Source organism: Hippichthys cyanospilos, chromosome 19 (assembly GCF_059441005.1).
Source record: "Hippichthys cyanospilos isolate Australia breed blue-spotted pipefish chromosome 19, RoL_Hcya_1.0, whole genome shotgun sequence".
Lineage (NCBI taxonomy): Eukaryota > Metazoa > Chordata > Actinopteri > Syngnathiformes > Syngnathidae > Hippichthys > Hippichthys cyanospilos.
This window is the reverse complement of record NC_142387.1, coordinates 8,728,970-8,753,605: the sequence shown is the minus strand read 5'-3', so window position 1 is coordinate 8,753,605 and position 24,636 is coordinate 8,728,970. Positions and strand designations below refer to the sequence as shown.

Here is a 24,636-nt window from a genome sequence, read left to right as displayed (position 1 = left end):
ATCTTCGGCACTCTTGCCGCTGCTTCCTCCAAAGCAAAAAAAAGTCTCTTCTCCAGGAAACATCCTGAATCTATTGCTCAGGCATTCCAGCGGCTCTGCTCATAAATCAGCTGAAAGCAGAAAATGCTAGCCCATATAGTGACGTACTGTAAAGGCTCCAGAAAGAACTGTTTTGGAAGCATATGTTCTTCTCATCTCTCAGACATCTGCGGTTTCACGGCGTGGAAATTGCATCCTTTGTTTATATTGGGGAAAAGTCTTTGAAGCCTTCAAAAAGGGCCTTTAAAAGCATTTATTTAAAGACATGCATATTGCAGCGTTATATGTTGCCGTAAACACTATATTTTACTATATTCAAAGGAGTTCGGGTTAGAGGGATGGAGATTGTTGTTTTGACATGACAGCTATTTTCACAGATGACATTGCAATGTGTTCTATTAACTGATTCACTGCCATTGACGGCTATAGACGTCAAATATTCATTTTAACTGGCTTTAACTGGCTGGCAGTGAATGCCAGACGGCTATAGACGTCAAAGATCTATTTTTACTCTCTAAATGTATACGAATGAACTCATCAGTCGACAGAACTAATTAATTCCTGAATACATCTTTAAACGATAAAAGCCGCTTGAACCACAATGACATCATCAGGATCGGCGTTAGCTCAACAAAGCTCCTTCACGAGTAAATGCAAAGTAGAGTCGAGACTTTCTAGTCTTTTTAAATTAGGTTTGTTTCACGAGTTTAAACTGCACGATTCGGGCCATATGTTGGACAAAGAAACCTGTTTACATTTATTTTCAGGGTACATAATAGCGGACAGAAAGTCTCCTGGACCAGAAATCTGCTTGACCCAAATTCCAATCATTCATCATTAACGGATTTTAATAATCTTTCCTATTTCCTTATACCAGCTCAGCAAATTACAAAAGTGTGGGACTGCCAATGTGAAGTAAACATGGTAAACGTGTTTCAACGTATTTTATACATGAGAGTTCCGCTTAATGGACCTTCAATAAATAAATAAATATTACCACCAGAGGGGCAGGGGGATCAGCAAAAAAAAAAAAAAAAATTGGCAAAAGTATAATTATGAAGCACTAAATGCTAAAAACATAGATAGCCTTTTTTGTTTCAACACCTCATTGCATTATGGGACCATGTTTTTTTAGTATTTCGAATGCATGTATATTTCGGATGTATTTGCAAGTGAGTATGAATGTATTCGCAAATATATTTTAGCTTACTTGCAATTATGTTTGAATTTACTAGCAAATAACGCTTGAACATACCTGGAAGCGAAATGCTAAAAACGTAGCATTTTTACCCAGAATGCTTCATGTTATACTCATTAACACCCCATGGCATTATGGGAACAAATACCATGTTTTAGCATTGAGCTCAATTGTATGTTTGACTATTTTTGCAAGATTTTGAAAGTACATTTGAACACACTTGTAAATTAGTTCGAAATAATTTACAAGGACTTTCGTACGGGTTTGCCAGTCAATAAAAAAATGTGGCAGCTCCATGCTCCCGTTGCAATTAGCATACAAGCACATGGATCTTTACGTTCAACAACTTTCCAAAGGCATGTGAGTGACAAACATAGTTGATTTCCTCCCAGCGTCAGCCTATTGGCAGACGCTTCAATGTTTGTTTACAGTCTGCAAAATGCTCCAGTTGCTTTGCTGGCCAACATAGCGCACACAAATGTGCATGTACTGTATGCGCACTGTATGTTGTCAGCATCACGCTAACAACAGATGCCAGGAAGTGAAGTGGCATCTCCAGTACAGCAAAGCCTCACCATGCGTGACTCGGCTGACTTTGCCTCTTTTAGCATGCTCGCGTGATCCTACGATCACGTCCCATCAAGCCCTCCGCCCCCAATATCCTTCACACACATGCACACACACTGCTGGGTGCTAACACAAGGAGTGGATGTTCTCCCTCACTGTGCCAAATGTAGTGATCGGACAGTTAGTATAAACGCGGCCGGGATTAGATTGTTGAGACATGCGAGGGGCGCAGATGGGAAAACGTCAAGTGGACAGTCACGATATGGACGAATTGGACATGTTTAAATGATTGGTTCGAAACAAACTTAGTGGTTTTGAAACTAACAGAGTTACATTGTCATTTTGGGCACCTGTTGAAATGAAACAAGTCTTGAAAGTAAAATAATGGTAAATATTGTCAGTTAGCTTGATGCCATACTAGCATTTTGATGAAATATGACAACCAACAAAAAGTTTACGCATTTTAATGAATGCCTCGTAAAATGTTAGCATTGCCTTAATATTTTCAACTTTGAGATTAAAATTCAAGATTTTGTGTGAGTGTTTTTTTTAATGTGAGTCACGATATGAAAACTGTATTTTCCGCACATTACAGCGCACCGTATTATCAGGTGCAGTCTCGATTATGGGGTCATTTTCTATACTTAACTCATACATAGGGCACGCCTCCTTAACTCATTCAATGCCAGGGATGTGTTTTCACGCTTTTTTAAGAGTCCAGACATTCAATCCCAGATACCCCCCCCCACCCCCAAAATAAAAAACGTGAAAATGCATCCCTGGCATTGAATGGGTTAAAATGCTCATGCTAAACTCTATGATCAGCAATCAAAGGGAACAAACATAATGTTTTCTGATTCCAACGTTCGTACTGTATGTAATATGTAATGGTATTTGGTTTATAACTCCTAGCATACGTACTACACATGTTTCTTCCCTTACATCCCTGAGTCAGCAGAAAATTGTCTGACAGTTAGTTGGAGGGCTCCCAAAAGTTGCAGAATATCATTATTACAAATTTTAAGACTCAGTACACACAAAAAGGTGCACCAGAATCTAGGGCCCAGTATCAATTTTTGAGAGAATTAAAGACTTTTGTATGCGCCTTATGGTACGGAAACTACGTTTATTCTGAAAGTGGAGTACATGGGCTTGCTCTACTAACTAGAGTTTAGTAGGATACAATGTTACAGTTTAGTTGTCTTTAACTATTTTTTTTTATTTAATCTTCTGAAGGCAGGCGTTCTTGATTCTTATGAGCCATTTTTTTATTCATCAGACACTATTTGGATGTAGCTTCTATGTGCAGAAAATTTGAGCTGAATCATCATTTGAAATTATTTTTCTGTGTTTTTTTAAGATAATTTTTAATGTTCCAACTACATATAGTGTTATAGCACTACAGTAATATTACATTTTAGAGAGTAAATCTAGTCTTTTGAACTTGTTGTAAAAAGTGTGAGAATATTGGACTAGTGCCTCAAATTAAATAACACACTTGTGTAAGTCCAAATATAATCAGTTTGGCCTCAGGAAAAAAAAGAAAACAAAACTGTATATACACTTGATTGCCAAGCAACATCAGATCAGACATTTGGTTTGATATCAGCTCTGTTACTGAGCTCCCCTTGTGTGTATGTGATGAGGTGTTAGGAGAAGGATAATCAGATTACTGTTGGGTTAGCGTGTCACTTAATGAATTAGCTCTGTCAGAGGCCAAATTGTTGTGTGATATTGTTGGTGTGAGCCGCGGGAGGTCAGCGCCTTGATGCTTAAGAGCAGCTGACAGGTGGATGCCAAGTATGCTCGATGGCCTTTAACTGTCAAAAAGACGCTCTGTGCAATATGTCATACACGCAGAAAACAGTAATTAAAGTATGGATCAACTTTTATATAAAGTTATAATTTTTCAGACAAGGGATTCAACAGATGCCGTTGACAGTACTTTAGGGGGATGGGCAGAAAATGTTCAACTCCCTGACCTTACATCACACTGTTGCCCTAGATTACTTGACTCACTGATTGACTATATACACACCTATAGTACGTACACACCCACGCGCGGTGGATACACAACACCTACGATAGCATCAACTGACAAGTTAATGGCATTCATGCATAAAGCATGATCAGCATCACGGCTATCACTTGATCCCAGTCAACTCCTGACACATTAACCACCTCACACCCATTTAATTACACATTGGCGAGGCTCACCCCAGTGTGTGTTTGATGTTGTGTGTGTGTGTTACACTTTGGAAAGCTGTTTGAGCGTTTGGAATCATGTTTTACTTTGCAAGTAAGATAATTTGAAATCAAGGATATTTAATACTGCTAAAACAGTGTGGACATATACATATACTATATATATATATTATATATATATATATATATATATATATATATATATATATATATATATATATATATATATATATATATATATATATATATATATATCGCGTTCGAGTACTGCGCACATATGTTTTGATTGCATTAACTTTGCATGCTAGCTAAACTGCTACTTGAAAACATTGTGAAATGTAGCACAACTAGCATTTCTATAGCCTGTCTGCTAAAATAGTTTAATTTTAACACATCTGCTTTTGCAGATAGTCATACTAGTGTGCACACGTCACACAATACTAGAGGGCAATTGTGAAAAAAAAGATGACCAGTGTGTTCTAATTTTTAGTGTGCTGAAATTTCAAGTAGCATTCTAGTACTGCAAAAATATGTTTCGATTGCAATAACTAACTAAAATGCTACACGGAGAATGGTAAAATGTAGTATAGCATTACTGAATGCTAAAGTAATGTAATTTGAACTTGTTCACTATTGCAACTAGTCATATTAGTGTGTAAAAAATTCATACAATACCACAAGTGTGTTGAATTGTTTGAATAGAGAGAACAAGGAACATGATAGTACTTCACAAATATAATTCGATTGCACTCTTAGCATGTTAGCTAAGTGTGACATGGAGACGTTGTAAGATGTAGCACGGCTAGCATTTCCATAGCACTGTATGCTAAAGTCATATAATTTTCTTTTCAATTGTGTGAAACACATTGAGTTGCCTTGCCTTAAGGTCTAAAAAAAGTAAATTAAGCATGGCCGTAATCTTTTAAATAGAAAAATTAGCCTAGCATTCAGTAGTGAAGTTGTTTTTTTCAAGCGCTTGCCCGTAAGCTTTTTTTTTTCCTGAAACCTGTTGAATGTTGTTTACTGTGACCACAAAGTGAGTGCTAATTGCCTGCTTAAAGTGGTTCATAAGTAAACTAAAGTGAATAGAAAAGGTCCGCCTAAAATACAAGGACGATGGAATTCGAAGCAAAATGGACATCAAACATAACCCATTTTATCAGCTGTTTTGTAACATACATTCATGTAGACACACTATAAATTAATAGAAGTCTTTTAATTGTCTTTGTTGGTCGAAATATGGTATCTTTTGTTTAATCTCAAATGAATGCTATTTATATCAAGGTTCAGAAAAACAAGCCATTAAGCATAGAGACTAGTGATATTTAAAGCTCCTAACCCTCGCATCGCTTGTAAAAGCAGTGTTTGTGTTATTAAAGAAATAGGAAGCTGGAACTTTATTGTGGCCAGGTGGGGTTCTTGAATGCTGCATTTATTGAGCGCAGGACTCCTTCAGAGAGCAACAAACCACAAGCATTCACATGAAAACAGCACTCTGTGAGGATGCTATTTATAGCTGCACAATGCAAACACGCAATTGAATGTGGAGCCTGCCCTCGCTCACTTTGGACGAACGGTGAGGTGCACCAACTTCCATTGATGATTCTCCCCATAGAGAACAAGTTGTCACTGTCGCTGGCCTTCAGCTCAACGAACAGATGTGACGTTCCCAGACAGATGCTTCCCTTGATTAGGATATTAGCACTATAAATGAATTAGAAAAATAATCTATTTACCTACGTACCTACCTACCTACCTACCTTTCTCACCATATGTCTGTGTCAATAGATTAATTCTTGAAAAGTGTTAAAAATGTTTACTCAATTCGATTTACGTCCTTTTGCAGCTGAATTCTGCTAATTTTGCAAGCAAATTTGAATTTGCCACGTTTTAAATATTGCGGGAATTATGTGGAAGAAAAAAAAAGAGGGTTAACAAGATGCGTGACACATTTTAAATTTGATTTTTTGGGGCAAATTTTGTGATTTTGTGCAGGTAAATATCTGCTACAAGCTTCGCATAAAATCCCTGTTGAGAAATGTAATTTATTACAATTGAAACAGAATATTTACAAATAATTTGTTGTACATTTTTAGGCTCTTGTCGGCTCTAATCTATATATTTAAATTGGGGCTGCAACAAAAACTTATTTTAATAAATTAATCCGTCAATTATTTTGTCGATCGAATATCGAGACAGAAAACACTCAAATTTCCATTCCTTTATTGAAGAAAAGGACGTTATTTCAAATTAGAGGGGCAAAAGAATGTATGAATATTGATAGATGTTCTAAGGAAAAAAAAAAGAAAGTTGATCATCAAAATAATATGTATGTATGTACGTATTGTATGTATGTGCATATGTGATGTGTTTTCAAATTACCAGGTTTATGTCTTTGAGATCAGTTTTAAATTATTGACGAAAATACAAAGAGATTTTGCGATTTCTACAAAAATAACCTCCTTAATGTCTCGACTTTAATTTCCCAGCAGCCAATGGTTCCAAATTAAAATCTAAGTGTGTGTGTGTGTGTGTGTGTGTATATATATATATATATATATATATATATATATATATATTGTCGTGCTGTTACCTTCCACGTGTGATGGCGAAGCGTGGGTGGACAGAGTCACACGACAAAAATAACTCCTTAGTGCACTTTACTTGTCTCCAATACGCACACAAGTTACACGCACGAGTGAACGTTTCGTTAACATACTCTACGTTGTTCTTGGCCTCTAGCTCGGGCACAGACAGCGCTGAGCAGTATCCGTGCAGTGAGCCGTGAGTACCAAAAAACAACCATAGAACAACAACTCGTCTCGCGATGACAACCGCGAACTGGACACGAATGTTGCATTCAATGACCAAACTTGGCTCGGAAAACCAAAACAAGAATTGATACACAAGTATAGGTCGCCAACATCTGAACTGCCTTACACTACCCCCCCTTTAGGAATACTGAGTCCCTTCAGTATCTGGTAATGTAATCAAAGTTGCTGAGTGTTAGTGAACTTTCTCTTAACATTTAGCTTTATTCTACTTGCAACTAGTGTCCAAATCTCTCTGGTCTATGAACTAGGCGACCACTTGATGTTTGAAAAGTCTCTGCCAATGAGTTGGTATCGCCTCGTCTTCTTCTTGGCTGAGCTGCTGAGGTGCTGGTCTGAGGTAATTCACATTGACCTTTGGACTCCATTGAACATGTGGTCGTCTCGCATGGACCTTTGGACTCCCCACCTGGATCGTATGGCAGCAGCAGTGGCAGTAGGGAAATGTCATTGTCAATGTCTTGGAACCCTGGGGGCTGGCAATGCTGTAGGACTTTGCTTCTCTGCCTCAAAACCCAAACGATGCATTCAGATGAAGGTCGAATGGTCATGGCTTGTCCCAGTGTTACTCTAGCCACACAGTAGTCCGATTCATCATCTCGCACAATCTTTGATGGCACAAGTTCATTTCCAATGAAGACCTTGCCACGGGCGTAGACAACAACATCATGCGCCTTCATCAAATCCAGCCCCAAAAGAACATGGTCCCTTATGGAAGCTACATGCACTTCCCAGGGAATAGTCTTGGATCCAATTTGAAAGGTCACTTTGAGTCCATGTTTAGCTTTCATGCCATCTCCAACTCCTGCATTCAGTAGATAGGTCTCATTTAGATCAGTTGGTGCAATGTTGCTTTTGAGGATACGCTGGTACAGTTCCTCTGAGATCACAGTGGTTTGAGCTCCAGTGTCCGCAACAGCCTGAGTTGGAATGCCATTTATAGTTAGAGGAATTTGTAGACTTTCACCTATCTTTATGGTGCAGCCAATCTGCCGGCCTTGTAACTGGTGATCTGAGTCTACAACTGAGTTGTGTGAACCGCCATCCGATTGCAGCTGGAATTCTTGATGCTTGTCGCCATGTTTATGTGCAGTCATAGGGCTAATTGGTGTAACACAGTCTTTTCTGAAGTGTCCTGTTTCACCACACTTGAAACACGGGCCAGCTACCGCACGATTTGGGCTGGGTGTTTGCGAACGTCCTCTGCTTTGTTGCAGCTGCTGGTAGTTTTGCTTTCGTTCTGGACTTTGGCTTTGGGTTGGTTTGGGTTGTTGGTGTCCTGCATTTAGAGACAGGAGATTCCCAACTTGCAGCTGCAGACTCTCGAATTTGTTAGCAAGAGATTTCACTTCATTCATTAGCGTAACAAACTGGTCAAAAGTGACATACTGAGGAGTCTGAACCCTGCGGGATATCGCAGCAGTATCTTCAAGCATGTCTCCTTCATCAACCCATGCGATGCGCCTGGTTCGGTTCCTTAGCTCAGTTTCACGGCCCACTGTGGCTTTGAAGTTATGCTCATGGGCCTCCACAAACTTTTGTGCGTCAACAAAAGAGCTTGGCTCACGGTTCATGACTTCATAGGCCACCTTTTGGTTCCGTAAGCCCTTAAGAAAAGCATCGGTTGCCAGCTGGTCCTGAAGCTGAAGATCAACTCCTGGGTAGGCAAGTGTGACAAGGCGTCTCACCTCCTCAGCAAATTCAGCAGATGTCTCACGGCCCTGACGCAGTTCTCCCAGCTTCCTCCTTATTGTTGTTGGTGGATCCTTTTTTCCAAAACGTTGGGTGAGTTGCTCTACAAGTAGAACATAATCTTCCCTCGTGCGCTCAGGAAGTGAGCAGACATACCGCACTGCAGCGCCTCTCAAACATTCATGCAGCCTGTCCACTCGTTCCAAGGTACTCCATCCATACTTTCTGGCTTGGCGTTCAAATGGCATTAAGAAAGAGTCCCAGTCATCAGTTCCATCAAATATGGCTAATTTAGGTCTTTGAGGTTCTGGCATGTTGTTAAAATAGACTCCAGTATTAGGTTCCCTGCTTCCATAGGTGGTGTGGGTATGTGAGGTCTCGTGCTCCGTGTCTCTCACTTCTGGGCGTCTATTGTCAGTGTCCGGAACTCGCCTTGATGGTCTTGAGCTTCGAGATCTTTGATTTATCACTTCCAATTCGGCTGCAAAAGGAACACGATCTCTTGGCCTGGTTGGTCCATGAATAGATGCACTTGGTTCAAATGAATGGCTTTCCTCCATTGACTGCATTGGATTAATGTCTTCTCCACCTTGTGCAGTAGCAAGTAATGCTTGGATCTGTGGTGTGGTTGGTTGTCCTGTTATATGTGAAAGGACAGGGGCCAACATCATTTGAAGGTGTCTTGCTTGTTGGTTCTGAGTTTCCAAGAGAGTTTGCAGCCATTTTGGAGCTATATCCGCCTCTGCTTGGCTTGCTGTTGCGCCTTGTAATTCCTCCGTCATTTTTGCTCAGTTTTTATTGTGTATTATGTCCACTTCGTCGCTACTTCCGCTCACGCTCTTATCGTGAAGGGGCGGACCGGAAGTTGTGTGCAGCGACGCTGCGACAGCTTGACAAGATCTCCTCTACTTTCCACGTTCAATTAGACGAACGGCAACGCGTTTTAGCTCGACTCCAGTTGTTAATCCGTTCGGAGCGGAGAGGAAAACAGTCTTTTCGATTCTTTACGGAATTATTTTGTAGAAATATCCCACTTCTGACACCAGTTGTCGTGCTGTTACCTTCCACGTGTGATGGCGAAGCGTGGGTGGACAGAGTCACACGACAAAAATAACTCCTTAGTGCACTTTACTTGTCTCCAATACGCACACAAGTTACACGCACGAGTGAACGTTTCGTTAACATACTCTACGTTGTTCTTGGCCTCTAGCTCGGGCACAGACAGCGCTGAGCAGTATCCGTGCAGTGAGCCGTGAGTACCAAAAAACAACCATAGAACAACAACTCGTCTCGCGATGACAACCGCGAACTGGACACGAATGTTGCATTCAATGACCAAACTTGGCTCGGAAAACCAAAACAAGAATTGATACACAAGTATAGGTCGCCAACATCTGAACTGCCTTACAATATATATATATATATATATATATATATATATATATATATATATATATATATATATATATATATATATATATATATATATATATATATATATATATATATATATATACTGTATATATATATATATATATATATATATATATATATATATATATATATATATATATATATATATATACGTTTGTGTGTGTATGTGCGTGTGTGAAAAAGCATCATATATATTTAAAATAACAGTCATAAAACTATAATTAGTAAATGTAATGTATATAAACCCTCACCCAGTGTGCACAATATACATAGACCGGTGCCGGGATTGGAACTTGCAGCCCCTTAAGAGGCTCCACTTTTTATTTTTACCAAGGAAGGAAATTTGACATAAATACTGGTCCAACAATGGCGTTTTCCTGAGTCCATCCTCTGTGTACATTTTAGTATGTGCCTGCTCTGCGCATTGTCATTTTGCCTCTGGGCGCCACATATCTGCGAGGAAAAAAACAAAAAACGGGCTCATCGGTGCAAGGGGGGTATCCTCACTTCACCCCCACTGAGCAGGGTTGTAGGCCGTTTGACTGCCGGTGGAAGGAAGCAAAAGCACAGCGTCTTCTTGTCTCCAATTAGAAATACGCCGTTGCGTTCATTTGGGTATAGTCAAAAATGAAAAAGCTTTCCTGCATAACAGGCTCATGTCACGCAACGCATGCTTGAATGCAGCCCTTACAACATTTCATTCTCCTGCAGCCGCCGTCCGGCCGCATTCGGTTGCTTTTCTTAATTGTCAGTATAAATATTGCAGCATGCTGGCCTTATGTTGTAGTTATTTATTTATTTTTTTTATCCCGTAAAGCTTGACGAGCTTAATTTAGGAGTGTTTTGATAAACCCCAAGCTGGTTCTGCCTGCGCGATACTCTTTCAGTGAGTTCATCTGACGACCAATTTGCACGCTGGACGGACTTCTTGCTCACATAAATCATGCGCGGCACAATAAGTCATGATCTCTATTTCAGTCTGAATTACACTTTAATACTCCGACCGCTAAGTGTGTGGGAGTGCTTACACTGCTTTTACAATGCATACATGTTACTTTCATAAAACATATTTAGAATTCTTGCTAAATATGATGTCACTTTATTAATATACTGTCAAAAAGCTATTTACGTAGCATATTTTTTTAAATTTGAGGCGTAATGGCATAGAAGTTCATTGCATCGAGCTGCTTCTAATGTTCTCTTTATAACCAAACAAGCTATTCGATATTATATCTCAGACTTAAAAAGGAAAAAAAAAAGGAGAAGTGGCAACAATCATGCGTACTTCTATTTTTAGGAGACGCCATTGGCTTTATCACAATATCAGTTCCCTTTCATTATGGTATTGTGAACACACAAACAAGAACATTGTGTTAGTTGTGTTCAACAATAGATTCAGTTTTTTTTTTTGGGGGGGGGTTCAATTATACCCCCCCCCCCCCCCCCCCCACATAAAACCACTTCATACACAATTCAATGTTTTTAACGGTTCATTCAGATTGAATTGCGGTTAGCAATTCAAAGTGTTCTCAGAATTCTCACTCTAAAATGAAGACTTTGAGAAGTATCACTTGAAAGTCGCAATTCTGACTTTCTTCTCATAATTTTGACTTTAACGTTCGAACGGACTTTAAAGTCAGAATTCTGACTGTCAAATTCAGACTAAATAAAGAATGACTGACTGTAAAGTGACACTTCATTCTCAGAATAAAATCTTTAACACCAGAATATTAACCTCAAAGTTTGAACCCTCACTTTATAGTCAAAATTCTGACTTTACAATCAATACTGAGAAAAATTAAGGATTCTGCCTTTAAAGTTAGAATTTTCACTATCGTCAAAATTCTGATTAAAGATACCTTTAAATGCTATAATTCTAACTCACATTCCAAATTCCATTAACTTTGTATAGTTAGAATTTTGATGTTAAAGCTGATGTTAAAGCTGATGTTAAAGCGCAAAATTTTGCCTTCAGATTCAGAATTCTGACATCCCTCTTTTGTCGAATTCTGGCCTATGAGAATTCCTGCTATTGTCAGAAATCTGTCCATGAAGTGATACTTTGCCAGAATTCTACCTTTACGATAATATTTCTGGCTTTAAAGTGAGAATTCTGATTTTACTTTCAGAATTCTCACTTTAAAGTGAGAAATTCTGACTTAAAAGTGAGAATTCTTACTTCAAATTGAGAATTGTGGCTCATGAAAATTTTGACTCTTAATTCTGACTTTCTTCTCAAAAGTCAGAATTTTGACTAAAGTGAGAATTCTGACCTCAAAGTCTGAGATTCATAGAATTCATGAGAATAAAGTAACAATTGTCACTTTAAAGTGAAACATCTGAGAATAGTCAGAATTTTGAGATAAAGGTAGGAATCTGGCAACCTTTTTTTCCTTCGGTGGACCTAATCGGCTTCTGTGTGTCCCCATACATAAAACGGGTCATTATTTTTAGGTTGAAACCTTTCCAACAAAAAGTGTCATGAACATGAAATATTACATTATGAGTTCGCCAATAACTTTGAGAGAAATTTGTGCCACTACTTGTGACATAAACAAACAAGAAAAACGTCAAACTAGTCGGGCCGGGATTGGAAGACGGCGGTGAGATCCGGACATTTGAGCTGCGGTATAATGAAGTATTAGCTTCCATTACAGTGCAAGCTTAACCTTTTTACAGAGCTGCATTGAGCGCTTGCCAGCAGTCATCAATATTTAACAGCTGTTGCTATTATGAAATTCTTTATGGGCTAATGTGGCTCGCCGGCTTGCACGCAAGGCCTTGGCCGCCCGCCAGCGCCCTGTCAAGAGCGAGGGGTGGGGGGGATTGACAGACGGCTAGCTCGCGTGACAGCCAGCCCTTGATTGACCAACTTCTCTCTCTCTCTCTCTCTCTCCCTCCTCTCTCGTGCTCTCTCTCTCTCGCTCTCTCTCTCTCTGTGTTGTGGATTTCCTGTCTACACACAAGAGCTCTGAGCGAAGGGGGCGGGACTAGGCAAAGGAGGTGGCTGTCCGCCAACTTAGGCCCAAAAGACACATATGCGCTCATACACACACAGGCGCACACACAGTTTTTCTCTCCTCACGCAAGGCTCGCCGAGGGGAGGGACCGCTGCGCCGTGCTCGCATGGTCGAGTCCGAGGCGCTTCTTTGCGAGCCAAACGCACACAGCTGAGCATCAGCTGCCATAAGATGGCACCATGCCTCTGAGATGAAGAGAGTGGACAGACATATACAATGAAAACAGCAGCAATTGTTTCGTTTGCCACAAAGGAAAGAGTTGGCCTCATAAAGTGAACAAGATCATGCAAAAATACATAACTGATCCCCCACAAAATCAAGGGTGGAATTTGGACTCACATCCATTTTTTTATACAATAAATCACCATGTAATAGTCAATGTTTTTGTGCTGGATCTCCCAAAAATCATTTGGCACCATCTTGTGGCATCTTGGTGCTAAGGAACCATTCTAGAATGGGATGGAGAGCATCATTTGGACAAAGGCAGTGATTTGGTACCGTATTGTGGAATTATGACGCTAAGGAACAAAATTGAAGTGATTTGAGGAGTTTCAGTTCGCAAAAAGTAGTGCATTGGCATTATCAAAGAATTGGGGCATCTATTTTCTTGGTACTTGTGTGTACTGTGTGTGTGTATATACTGTATATACTGTGTATACTGTGTGTGTACATAAACAATTTTTGATTCAAAATAATTTGATTGATCTATAGATAGACACACACATCACACACACACACACACACACACACACACACACACACACACACATATATATATATATATATATATATATATATATATATATATATATATATATATATATATATATATATATATATATATATATATATATATATATAATGGTAAATTAAATGATAATTATATTTGGTACTTTTTGCTATGGTTAATTAAATCTATATTATTATTATTTTCCGTTTAGTCAGAAGAACAGAACTTTATTATTATTATTATTATTATTATTATTATTATTATTATTATTATTATTTTGCGTTTTTTCAGAAGAACAATTATCAACATTTTTGCTGATTTCCTGATGTTACGGACCAATGCAGCAGCAAGTTTTTGCATCGTCAGTTTGGAAAAAAAAGACGTTTTTTTTCTTTTAAATAAAATAATCGTCATCAATAGATGCATTTTGAAAAATCAGTCTTAGCAAATAATTTTCAAAATAATTGACATTAAAAAATTATTTTTTAAAATGATTAGTTGCGGCTTCATTTCAGTCACTGTGGATGCCACTGCATTGGCAGTAGTAGTAGTAGTATCCCCGTTATTTTAATGTTGATAAAAATGTCAATGGATGCATGAGTTACCATCTTCATGTAGGATGTCATTGTACTGGCTGTCTCTATATGTTGCTGGGATAGATTGGTGAACAAAGAAATCCTTTATTTAAAGGCTGTATATGTGCCTTTTAGCTTTTCCGCGATACTACCTGTTAGCTTGTTGTTGCACGCATCGTGAAAGGTCAAGGTTAAAAGCGTGCAGCAGCTGGTGTTGTGTCTCCAAGCAGCCATGTATAAACACTTTTTCTTTGCTCCTGACTGCACATCACCGTAGCATGAATCCAACCAGCGGACCGGGAGTATTAGCAACGTGTTTCGTGCCACCGTTGTATTCCGTATTTTTGAAACAACTCAGTCCAAGTCGTGCAACGTAATACATGACATTCCCCTCATGTACAAACGTCGCCTTCGATTATTCACCCATACGTTTTTCATCATATTGTGGGACGATCCTTGATGTTTTATCCACATTAGCTCCACAGTTGCGTGCCAGTGACACATAAGCCAACAGAGGAATTCCCCTTGGGTTTTTTTTTTCCTTTCTTGGTCCAACTGAGCCTCTAAGATTTTGCTTTTCATCATTTTCTGTCAACGCATCATGGTCTTTTTTATGGAAATACATTTGAAATAATCATGAAATTGTTTATTTTCTTCATTAATTGAACCTTGAATGCGTTGGAATTTAGAAGTAGGCTTTACTTATTTGCAATATGTAACTATCGTTTATATTCTTCAATATTAAAATTCAAGAACAATAAAGCTAGAAAATACCCTAACCCTAACCCTACTTTTATGTACATAAATCTTTATTTTTAATGAATTTAACAATATCTATTTTTGCTGGTTTTTAATTTCATCATATACTGTTTGTAGCTCAAAAGAGATCATTATATTTAATTAATATTTAATAAAGCTGTACTATTTAATTATTCAGAACATAAAATCACAGTATCAGAACATAGTCATAATCACATATCAGAATGGTTCAACCCAAATTGGGGATTTTCTTGTGCAATTTCTTTGTTAATAGTGAAGTTATTTCTTTTTTGCTATCTGTTTTCTATAGCTCACAAGAGATCATTACACAAATGGAGTTCCACAATTAATGAAACAAAAAACAAAATATCAGTTTCCACCATCTCAGAATGCTAAACTGCAGCATCGCGTGTCAATCACTTGAAAACGTTTTTTTTTTTCTTTAGCAGAATGGGGGGAGGGGAATTTTATGTACACAAATCTTCATTTAAAAAGAAGTTAACTATTTCTTTTTTTGCTATGTTGTATATCATTTTCAGACAGAAATGATTTGCACTGGTTAGCACTTGGCTGAAAAAAACAAAACAAAAAAAACATATAGCGTATATTTTAAAATATGGTAAAATGTGTGGTACCATTGTTCTAGACTGAACTGCATCTGTTTCAAAATAGTGGGGAGCTTGATGTGAGGTTTGAGAAATTAACTGGAACTGGTAGGAAGCGGCGTGTAAAATCAAATATACAATATCGCCACTTTCCTCACGTGTGTGTGTGGTCAAGTCAAATCACTTCATAATATCTGCTCCCATCACTTTCAAGCAACAGGTGGGTAATTAACATGTGTTTAGTTTAGCCGATAATTCTTTTTCAAATGACTGTTTTTGAAGTCCTGGGAGAGTTTGCTAAATTCAGACATCTTAATTTGGCAGGTGGTCCTAATTTTTGGTGTATTCACAAGTGGAAGTGGAAAGACAGAACAGGTAGAGTTAAAAGAAGCTGGACGCGTTCGGCCTCGCCCCTTGGCAGCAGCAACATCCCGCTGCTTGTCACTTTTTTTTTTTTTACCCTTCCCTCACACATAAACGCTTCGACCATTACACACTCTGTTTTCCTTCTTCGTTCAGAGCGAGAGAAAAAAAAATAGGCAAAAAAAGCAAACCTCAAGACACGGCTAGCGATGGATGAAGGCCGCATTGTTGGCAGAGGAAGCGCCTGTGCCGATAATTAATCATTCCGCATGTTTGTCTTTCCTGACGCCGCATCCTCTCCAAAAGCTGCTGTAAGAGGGAAAACAAAAACACACAAGGCGTTGACGGAGGAAAATAAAGATCTTTAATTGATTCATTTCCCCGTGCAATGATTTCCATTAGTTGCGCCGATTGAGGAGAATAGTGTGTATGTGTGTTGGCTGTCCAACTGTGTTTGTTTGTACATTTTTGCGCCTTGCCGAGGTGCTGACAAAATACTTTATTAGCTGGCAATTATGAGTTAATGAGGGTGCCGGGCAATTCGCTCACCGGCAATTAGTGTAATTACATTGTAATAAAGCTGGGTAAATAAACCTGTCATAAGTATGCGTACCACTTTACCGTAAGAGGAGAGAGATTGTGGGTTTATGAATAATAACATAAATAAATAGGTTAATAATGACGTTAAACTTTGAATAAATAGCTCATAAACAGATTGCTTGCAGAGTAATTGGTTATTAGGGCACTGAAATACTGCTTTTGAGACTATAAATATATGGGCTCTTGTTGTGTAAAGGGTTTTAATATATATATATATATATATATATATATATATATATATATATATATATATATATATATATATATATATATATATATATATATATATATGTATATTAGGGGTGTCTTAAACAATTTTTGATTCAAAATAATTTGATTGATCTATAGATGTGCAAAGAATTATCATTATATCCTCCAGTCTGCTTGGCAAGACAGAATGACAAATGGAGTGTGTTTTTGGTGTTTGTTTTGATTTTAATTTAATTTAATACATTTGGGATTGTGACCAAATAACTGCTATTCTATTTTTTGAATGGACAAACAAGTCATTAGAATGGAAGCATTGTAATTGTAATTTAGTAAAATATGGGTGCAAGCCAATAGGAAGAGACCATTTGGTGGTTTTTCAGCGTCCTCAATCAGTGATTTAATTTCTTTTTTTTTTAATGAGAGTGTGTTGATGTTGTTAGAAACATGATGCCATGGCACTTTGGAGACATTTATATTGAGTGAATTAGTAAGTCAGTAAGTTAAAATTTTGATTTTTCTATGATTAGATTTTTTTTTTGGTACACCTCTAATATACATATAGATGCCTTTTAATGTCAAGCGGTGCTATAGGTCATTTAATTTTCTGCAGTTTGATACTTTACAATTGGGCTTTATGGATGAATCATTATATGTTAGCGGGGCATGATAGGGATTTGCAACAAAGGGTTTGGGCGTAATGTAAAGCACAGAAAGATACTGTACATACATTTATATTTTTTTATAATGAGCCCATGGTGTGTGTGTATGTTGTGTTGCGTGACTAATCTGTGCCTGCTACAATGAGTGACGGAGCAAAGGGCTGATCTCTTGGAGTGAGCCACATGCCCCCTGACAGCACACCCATAAGAGAAACACGCAAACATGTATCGAACACGCAACACACACGTCACCAATGCACATGTGACCGTCCTGCACGCCACCCCTCCGCGGGCTAATTGCACATTCGCTTGATTGTATTGTAGGTAGAGCTTCATCCTTGTGGAACCTCCTTGTATCTTAAAGTTAGTTTCGACTACAGTGAATAGAAGATGACACCAAAAGGATGGAAGTTGCGCTAAGAGATTTGAAGAATGAAATTATCACTTAAATGTAACTTGTTCACTGCCAGCCCAATTAAAGTTCATTTTGTTTTTTGTTTTTTGTATGTTTATAGCTATCCAGTTAAAATGGATCTTTGACGTCTACTGTATATCCATCAATGGTAGCGAATAAGTTCATTAAATAACACTGACCAATTCTTGTCATGCCACCTTTCTGAGCCTGGAGGCATTTCATGCTGATGTATCGTGTGAGAGAAATCCTACCAAGTCATGAAATCCTCAACTATTATGTCTCGTTAAATGAAAGGATCACTGAGGCCTAATACCTGACATTAGCGCAGCAAAGAAAGACTTTTAGCTCATAACCATTCATATGTATTCCACATGTGCTGTCTGACTTTTAGAGGATATTGGACAATTGTCAGTCAACGCTAGCTGAAATAGAAAGAAAAATATTGTTGTCATCTGTTTTACTGATGGGCCATAGCACAGATGTGAGGTTTCCTGATGTAAATACTCTGAATTACCCCCACTTTTTTTTCAAAGTAACTCTGAAATAATCATGGTTTTTTTTTTTTTTTTGCTTCTTCCTCATAGCAAATCAAGACAAGGCACCCAAAAAACACATCAATGCTGCACCCTCTCACCCCGAACCCGGCAGGAAAGAGAGTCTTCCGATGTGCACGGGTGTCAATGAAAGCGGCCTCCTCTTAGAGGTAAGATCCCTTTCACTTCAGGAAAATTGATATATTATGATTAAATCAACCCCCCACACACATCAAACGCATTTAATGCTATCAGAACACACCTTTTAACCTATTCCTTTGCACCTCTTCTCGATCTCTTGGCGGCGAAAAATGGCTATAACATCACTTTGAGGAAAACTCATGCTCACATCAAGTTTACTGTAAAACTGAAAAATTGTACAAATATCCAGAAAAATGATTAACCAAACGGAAGTAAATCCATCAAATGAAATGCTACAAGCTTAATGCTAACATATGATGTGAAACTGTATAGCGGACCTAATGAAGCTTAGCATAGATTCTATAACACAACTTTAACACTTATGCCAAGTTATGGGAATTCTTTTGATTTTTTTATGAAATACAGTAATAAAAGTATCAATGAGAAAGAAAACTTTATGGAGCTGAAATTTACAGCAGATGATTAAAACATGTAAAATGTAAAAATGCTATGATTCTGACATTTTTATGTGATTGCAGCTGGGCGTGCGAGATTTTGTGTACAAAAATAATCATTGTCCAAATTTTGGATCCTATAAAATCATTATAATTACAATTTTTTAAATGCATTTTAATAGGATATATAATATTGATTTTCCTGCAAAATTCAGTTGAGCGAGGGGAAACTATGTCAGCAAACAGAAAATTCTTTGTGAACTTGTGTTTCACCTCAAGACAGTAGGTGGCAGTAGAGACCAGTTAATGGCTATGTCTTAAAGTGTCATTATCACATCACAGATTACAAAGACAGAGCATTCCAATTTTAAGTTTTTGTGGGTGCTAATAAATTGAAGCTACATATGTACGGATAGAACTGATGCCACTGAATAATTTGAGTGGTTGAAGGAAAAAAAATGTTTCAACTCTTTTTTTGTCTGTGTGTCTGTAATGTTTTTAAGGTGAAAAAAATGGTGATAGAATGATCAGTGGTATGAGTGGGGGAACCGTAATAATGACAGCCCCCCCTGCCCCCTTCCTGCCTTCTACACTTCACGCTTACGTACACACAAGATTTCCAAGTATGAGTAAATTGAAGGAAGACAGGAGGGAACCTCTCGTTTGTGTTTGCGTGCGTGTGTGACCTCCGGCCTTTGCCCCGACCTCTTTTGCCTGGCTGCTGCCTTGCGTGACATATGGATGAGACGGGAGTGTCGGCGCTCAACAAGGAGGGCGGGGAGACATTTTGGCTTGGGCGGCCTATGCGGGGTGTATGCCTGATTGTGTGTGTGAAAGTGAGCAAAAGACAAGTGAAAGGGCGACACCCAGCCTGCCAACAGCAATCAAGATGCCTTTTCATCACTTGACCTTCCAAATCAGAATAATGCATATATTTACGTAGCTCATCATTAATTAAAATCCACACGCAAAGCCCCATATGTCGGCAGAAGTCACGCAAGGGACGGGAATTCGAACCACGTCGATAAATCAGATCACTGTTTCACGTGCGATATCCTAATGATGACACCGATCACACAGCCCAACAACTCTCGCACACACACACACGCAAAGAGGCGAGCCGAGCCACTGATGCTTCTGTTAACGTGTTAGGTTGTCTCAATAGGATGGCGAACAAAAGGCTAGATTGACCGTAGTGATGCGCCGCCTCCCGTTGCGTGACTCGACCTGCACGAGGGCCTCAGCGCAAACTGTGCATTAGTTGTTACGCTGATGGGATCCCAAGCGGGACAAGAAATCGTACCGTGCGTGATTCATGTCCGTGTTTTATTTTATTCCGAGATATGTTTGACGGTTAGGACCTCAAATTCGTCGTTGCGGCGCTTGCACATACACTTTGTTAGCAGAGAAAACACCCGACAACTTTTTCCATGATATTGTTGTCAGTCTTTTTCTTTTTAAGGACAATTTTGTCCTCTTATTACGAACAAATTCGGACTCAACTTTGTCTTGGTCAGATATTTTGTTGTGATCTAAAAAATTTACCCACTGCAACGGATATTCATGCTTGCGTTCGGCCTTGACATGTGATGTCATTTGGTAAGATGGCGTTGGTGAGAAAAAAACGATAGGACGAAAACCAAGAAGAAATCGACTGTTATAAATTATTTATTGAATACTTTATTATATTGAAATATTACATGACTAAGGTATCACAAAATTTTTACGAAAATTATTGGAAATTGAACATCGTATTGTGATACACATATTGTGTCGTTTCATATTGCACTACACCAATATGTTATTGCCCAGCCCTACTCGAGAGATATCCAAACTGTTCCCACATAGATTTTTTTTTTTTTAAACTTTAAATCTGATATGCTTGATAATTTAATCAATCAATCTTTGGGGTATTATTTATCACCTATATTACAGTGGGTTTTTTTTTTCTTATAACTGTTAACTTCTCTCTATAAGGCAACGAGCCCATAACCGAGGTAAGAACATATATATATATATGTATACACATGCACAGAGGTAGAATCACTTACTAAAATATGATCAGTACATGTGTTATGCGGTTGTATGGAACGTCACTAAATCTTTTCCAATATTTTGCCCCTCACAAGTAGTTAAACATGACCAAAATATTAGAGCTACATACCAGAATGTACATGTGATGACATTCCTAATAAAGTGTCTGGAGCCTAGTGGCTTGATGAGAGGTCTAATTGCAATCAAAACATGGCAAAAATATGACTGTGAACAATTAGCACTAATTGCACTGTGCGTAGACGCCAGTATTTTTCATGTGAATTATCCTGGCGTCCCATGCCAAAGTGCACTATGGCCGTGATGAATGTGTGTGTTCCTACTGGCAGAGGCTCTCTCTATTTAAATCCTGAACCCACCCACACTGTCTTCATCTGGCTAAATCAAATGGAACGAGACTAGGTTGCCTCTCCTCGTTGGCCTCTCATGCTTCCAAATCCAGCGCGGAGCTGACATCTAATTTTGGGCTCTGCGTGCGAAGGCCCTCTAAAGATTTTCGAGTCAAAGCTTTTAGCCTCCCAAGGGCAGTTATGGGAGCCGGGGGCGCCGTAAATTGAAGATGTGTTGCAGACGAGCCGGGCAGCAGGTGCCTGTTTCCATTGCTCATGTGCCTCAATATGCAATGGGGAGAGAAAAAAAAAAAAAAAAACACGAGTACAGCAGCCAATACTGATAGAGAATAGAAATACGCACTTGTAAATACTTTTTGAATTATGTCTTCTCCAGCAGAGTTTAAAGAAAAATAAAATAAAAATGGGGAGGGGGGTCAGAACCATGAATATGTGTGCAAAAAAAAAAACCTTGGAAAAAAATAAGTAATTTATTTTTAATACAAAAGTTCTCTAACGTCCAATGTAATAGAATGCTACTATGTCATTTTACATTTTATCATTAACTTGATATATCGTCTAAGAACTTTAAACAGTATGTTTAAATTGTCACAGTATAAAATGAAGTGATAAATGTTGACACTTGAGGTTTTCAGCATTTTTTTTTTTAGGGAGAGCTTTTTTGGTGTGTTTGTGTGATTCTTTTTGGGTGTGAGAGGTTTTCTTTTGCGGCTATGTACGTTTTTGCTGAGTGTGTCAAAGGTCTACTGGTGTGTGAGAAAGACAGAGACAAAAAGGGAGAGTTGCTATGGGGGGGTTCGGTGTGAAGTTTTTTTGTTGTGTTCTCTGAGAATTTTGGGGTGCATTTGTGTGGGCAAATATTTTTTTTTCTTAGAGTTTTGGATTAGACAATAGATTTTTGGGATGACTGGTGCGAAAAGTTTGTGGTGCTGTGTGATTGTTTTCTGAGATATCTTTGGTTGTCACGGGTTTTAAATAGTGAGGTTTTTGTATGTAAATTTTTTGGGTTAGTGCAGTGCTTCCCAAATAGTGGGCGGGGCCCCCTGGGGAAGCCCCTGGAGAAAAAACTTTGTTTTTGTCATATGAAGTGTAATTGCAATAAAATAAGAATTTACTTCTTTTTTTTTAATGTTTCAGGCACTGAAGTTTTTTTTTTAATTTTAGACTAAGTTGTAACCTGTATAAACACCGTAAAAAATAATGAACAGTTGTTGAAAGTTGATTATATTGCTTTTTATTTTTGTAATGTTAAAAAGGATACAGCTTTAGGTATACTTATACCATTTTTATGGATAATAATCATATCTATAGTCAGCATGTCAAGTGGAAGGGGGGGGCACGAAAGGTTTTCTCTTTCCTCAGGGGGCTTTGCAAAATATAATAGCACTGGGTTAGTGTAAGATTAGTTGTTGTGTATGTGGCAGTGTGTAGGAGCTGTTTTGTCTGTGCTTTGACAGATTTTTGAATTTACCTTTGGAAATGAATGGATGCTTTTCGGGTGAAAAACGGAATTGTGGGAAAACGGTAAATGCTTCCAATGAGAAAATTAATAGCTTGCGAAGTGGGCATTTTAGTAACATGTTGAATTTTGAATTCTTTGAATCGGTCTAGAAGATTAGAAGTTATTAAATGCCAAAATCGGGTGTGTGAATGCTGACACCATGCTCATTTTTGAGGATAATCATCGCTTTCTGAAACAATTGATTTATTATGCATGAGCATACAGGTAAGTGTATATCACCGTGTCAAAAGCACATTGGAAACTGACTACAGATTGTATTTAAAAGGTCTTTCTCGATTACAAATCTGCGCCTAGCGATGAGTATGCTAATTGATGAAATGTTCATTGAGCGGGAACGCATGTAAAGCACCACTCCCATGCCGAAGTGTGAAAGAAGCTGCTTGCTGAGGCAATCGGATCACTGGCAGAGAGGCTGACATCGAATAGCGAGTTCATACACACACCAGGGAAGACCTGCGTAGTCTCGCAGTAAAATAGAGGCGACAGACTCTGGCAGGCGCAGTCACGCAACTCAAGTAGCCTTGCCGTTGTCACGCTATCACAGCTGTACGTGCACGCGCACGCACACTCTGTGACACATCTCCTTCCTGCGCTTTCTTCTTCTTCCCTTGCTTGTTTTCTTCAGCTTCTCGCCTTACTGCCCATCTGCTTGTATATTGACTGAAGCTTTCCTTTTTGTAAATTATGTTTTAATCAACGCTCTGTGATTGATGATCATGTTTGCAAAGCACTTTACAACCACAAAGCGTGCCGGTAGTTTGTTTACCGCTAAATCTAACAACATGTTTGGCAGACTTTGAACATTTAAATTGGGGCAATTAATTACATCACTTTTTAATGGAGGGATAATTAGGCAGTGTTTTACAGTGCTGTGAGAAAAAAAAACTCGCCATTAAACTATCACAGAATCTAAATATGTTTAAAATATATGTATATTTTACACAACGTATAGAAGCAAATTAGCTAAAGGTCATTTGTAGGTTTTCAGGCATGCCAAGGCCAACCAAATTCCAAGAAGGCCTTAAAACCAGGGCCCTTAGAGAAAATCCAGAATTTGAGGACAATGTTTTTAAACTGACCATTTATTTCATAATAATGTGGTCATGCTCTCAAGAAAAACAGGTAATCCCTTTGAGAAATTTTACTTGTCTCATGCTTGTGTTGTAACCCTGTTAAATATACTTGGCCACAGAAAACCATAAAAATATTGCTAAATATATTATTTTCAAATAAATAGTTACTGCTAAATTTAATTCTAATAATGATTCACTCACACAATTATTTTACAAGGACCCCCAATGCAAATGTTTGCGGAAACAAAAACAAACAAACAAAATAATTTAAGCCAAACTTAAGTGCCCTTTTTACTCAGCAACATATTCAATTTGATGACAAGAATATTTTTTTACTTTTCATCTATGTTTAATTTTTAAAAATAAAAATTGCAAATTGCACACCTTATCACAAATCGACTGAATTTGCCCCAAAAAGGTTGCTGCCAATTATTCAGTCAAGAACAACATGAGCTTTAAGGGCTCGCTAGCAAGAAATTGTCGACACAAAACACACTTTGACAAACTTAAAAATTATATTTTTATATTTTTTTACATTTTATATTTTTTATATTTTATATTTATATTTAATAATTATATTTTCAAAACTATCTTAAACTGGATGAATT

The 24,636-nt window shown here is 38.1% G+C and overlaps 1 protein-coding gene across 2 annotated transcripts in view; it reads left to right on the top strand.

Annotated features, from left to right (window-relative positions):
* The window catches only part of ahrra (aryl hydrocarbon receptor repressor a), a 74,819-nt gene that overhangs the window by 38,586 nt on the left and 11,597 nt on the right, over positions 1 to 24,636 (top strand). For both annotated transcript variants that reach the window (XM_088401915.1, XM_088401914.1), the window contains one exon: positions 18,487 to 18,605. In XM_088401915.1, the coding sequence (XP_088258041.1) occupies positions 18,487 to 18,605 (119 nt within the window). The remainder of the gene's footprint in view (positions 1 to 18,486; positions 18,606 to 24,636) is intronic.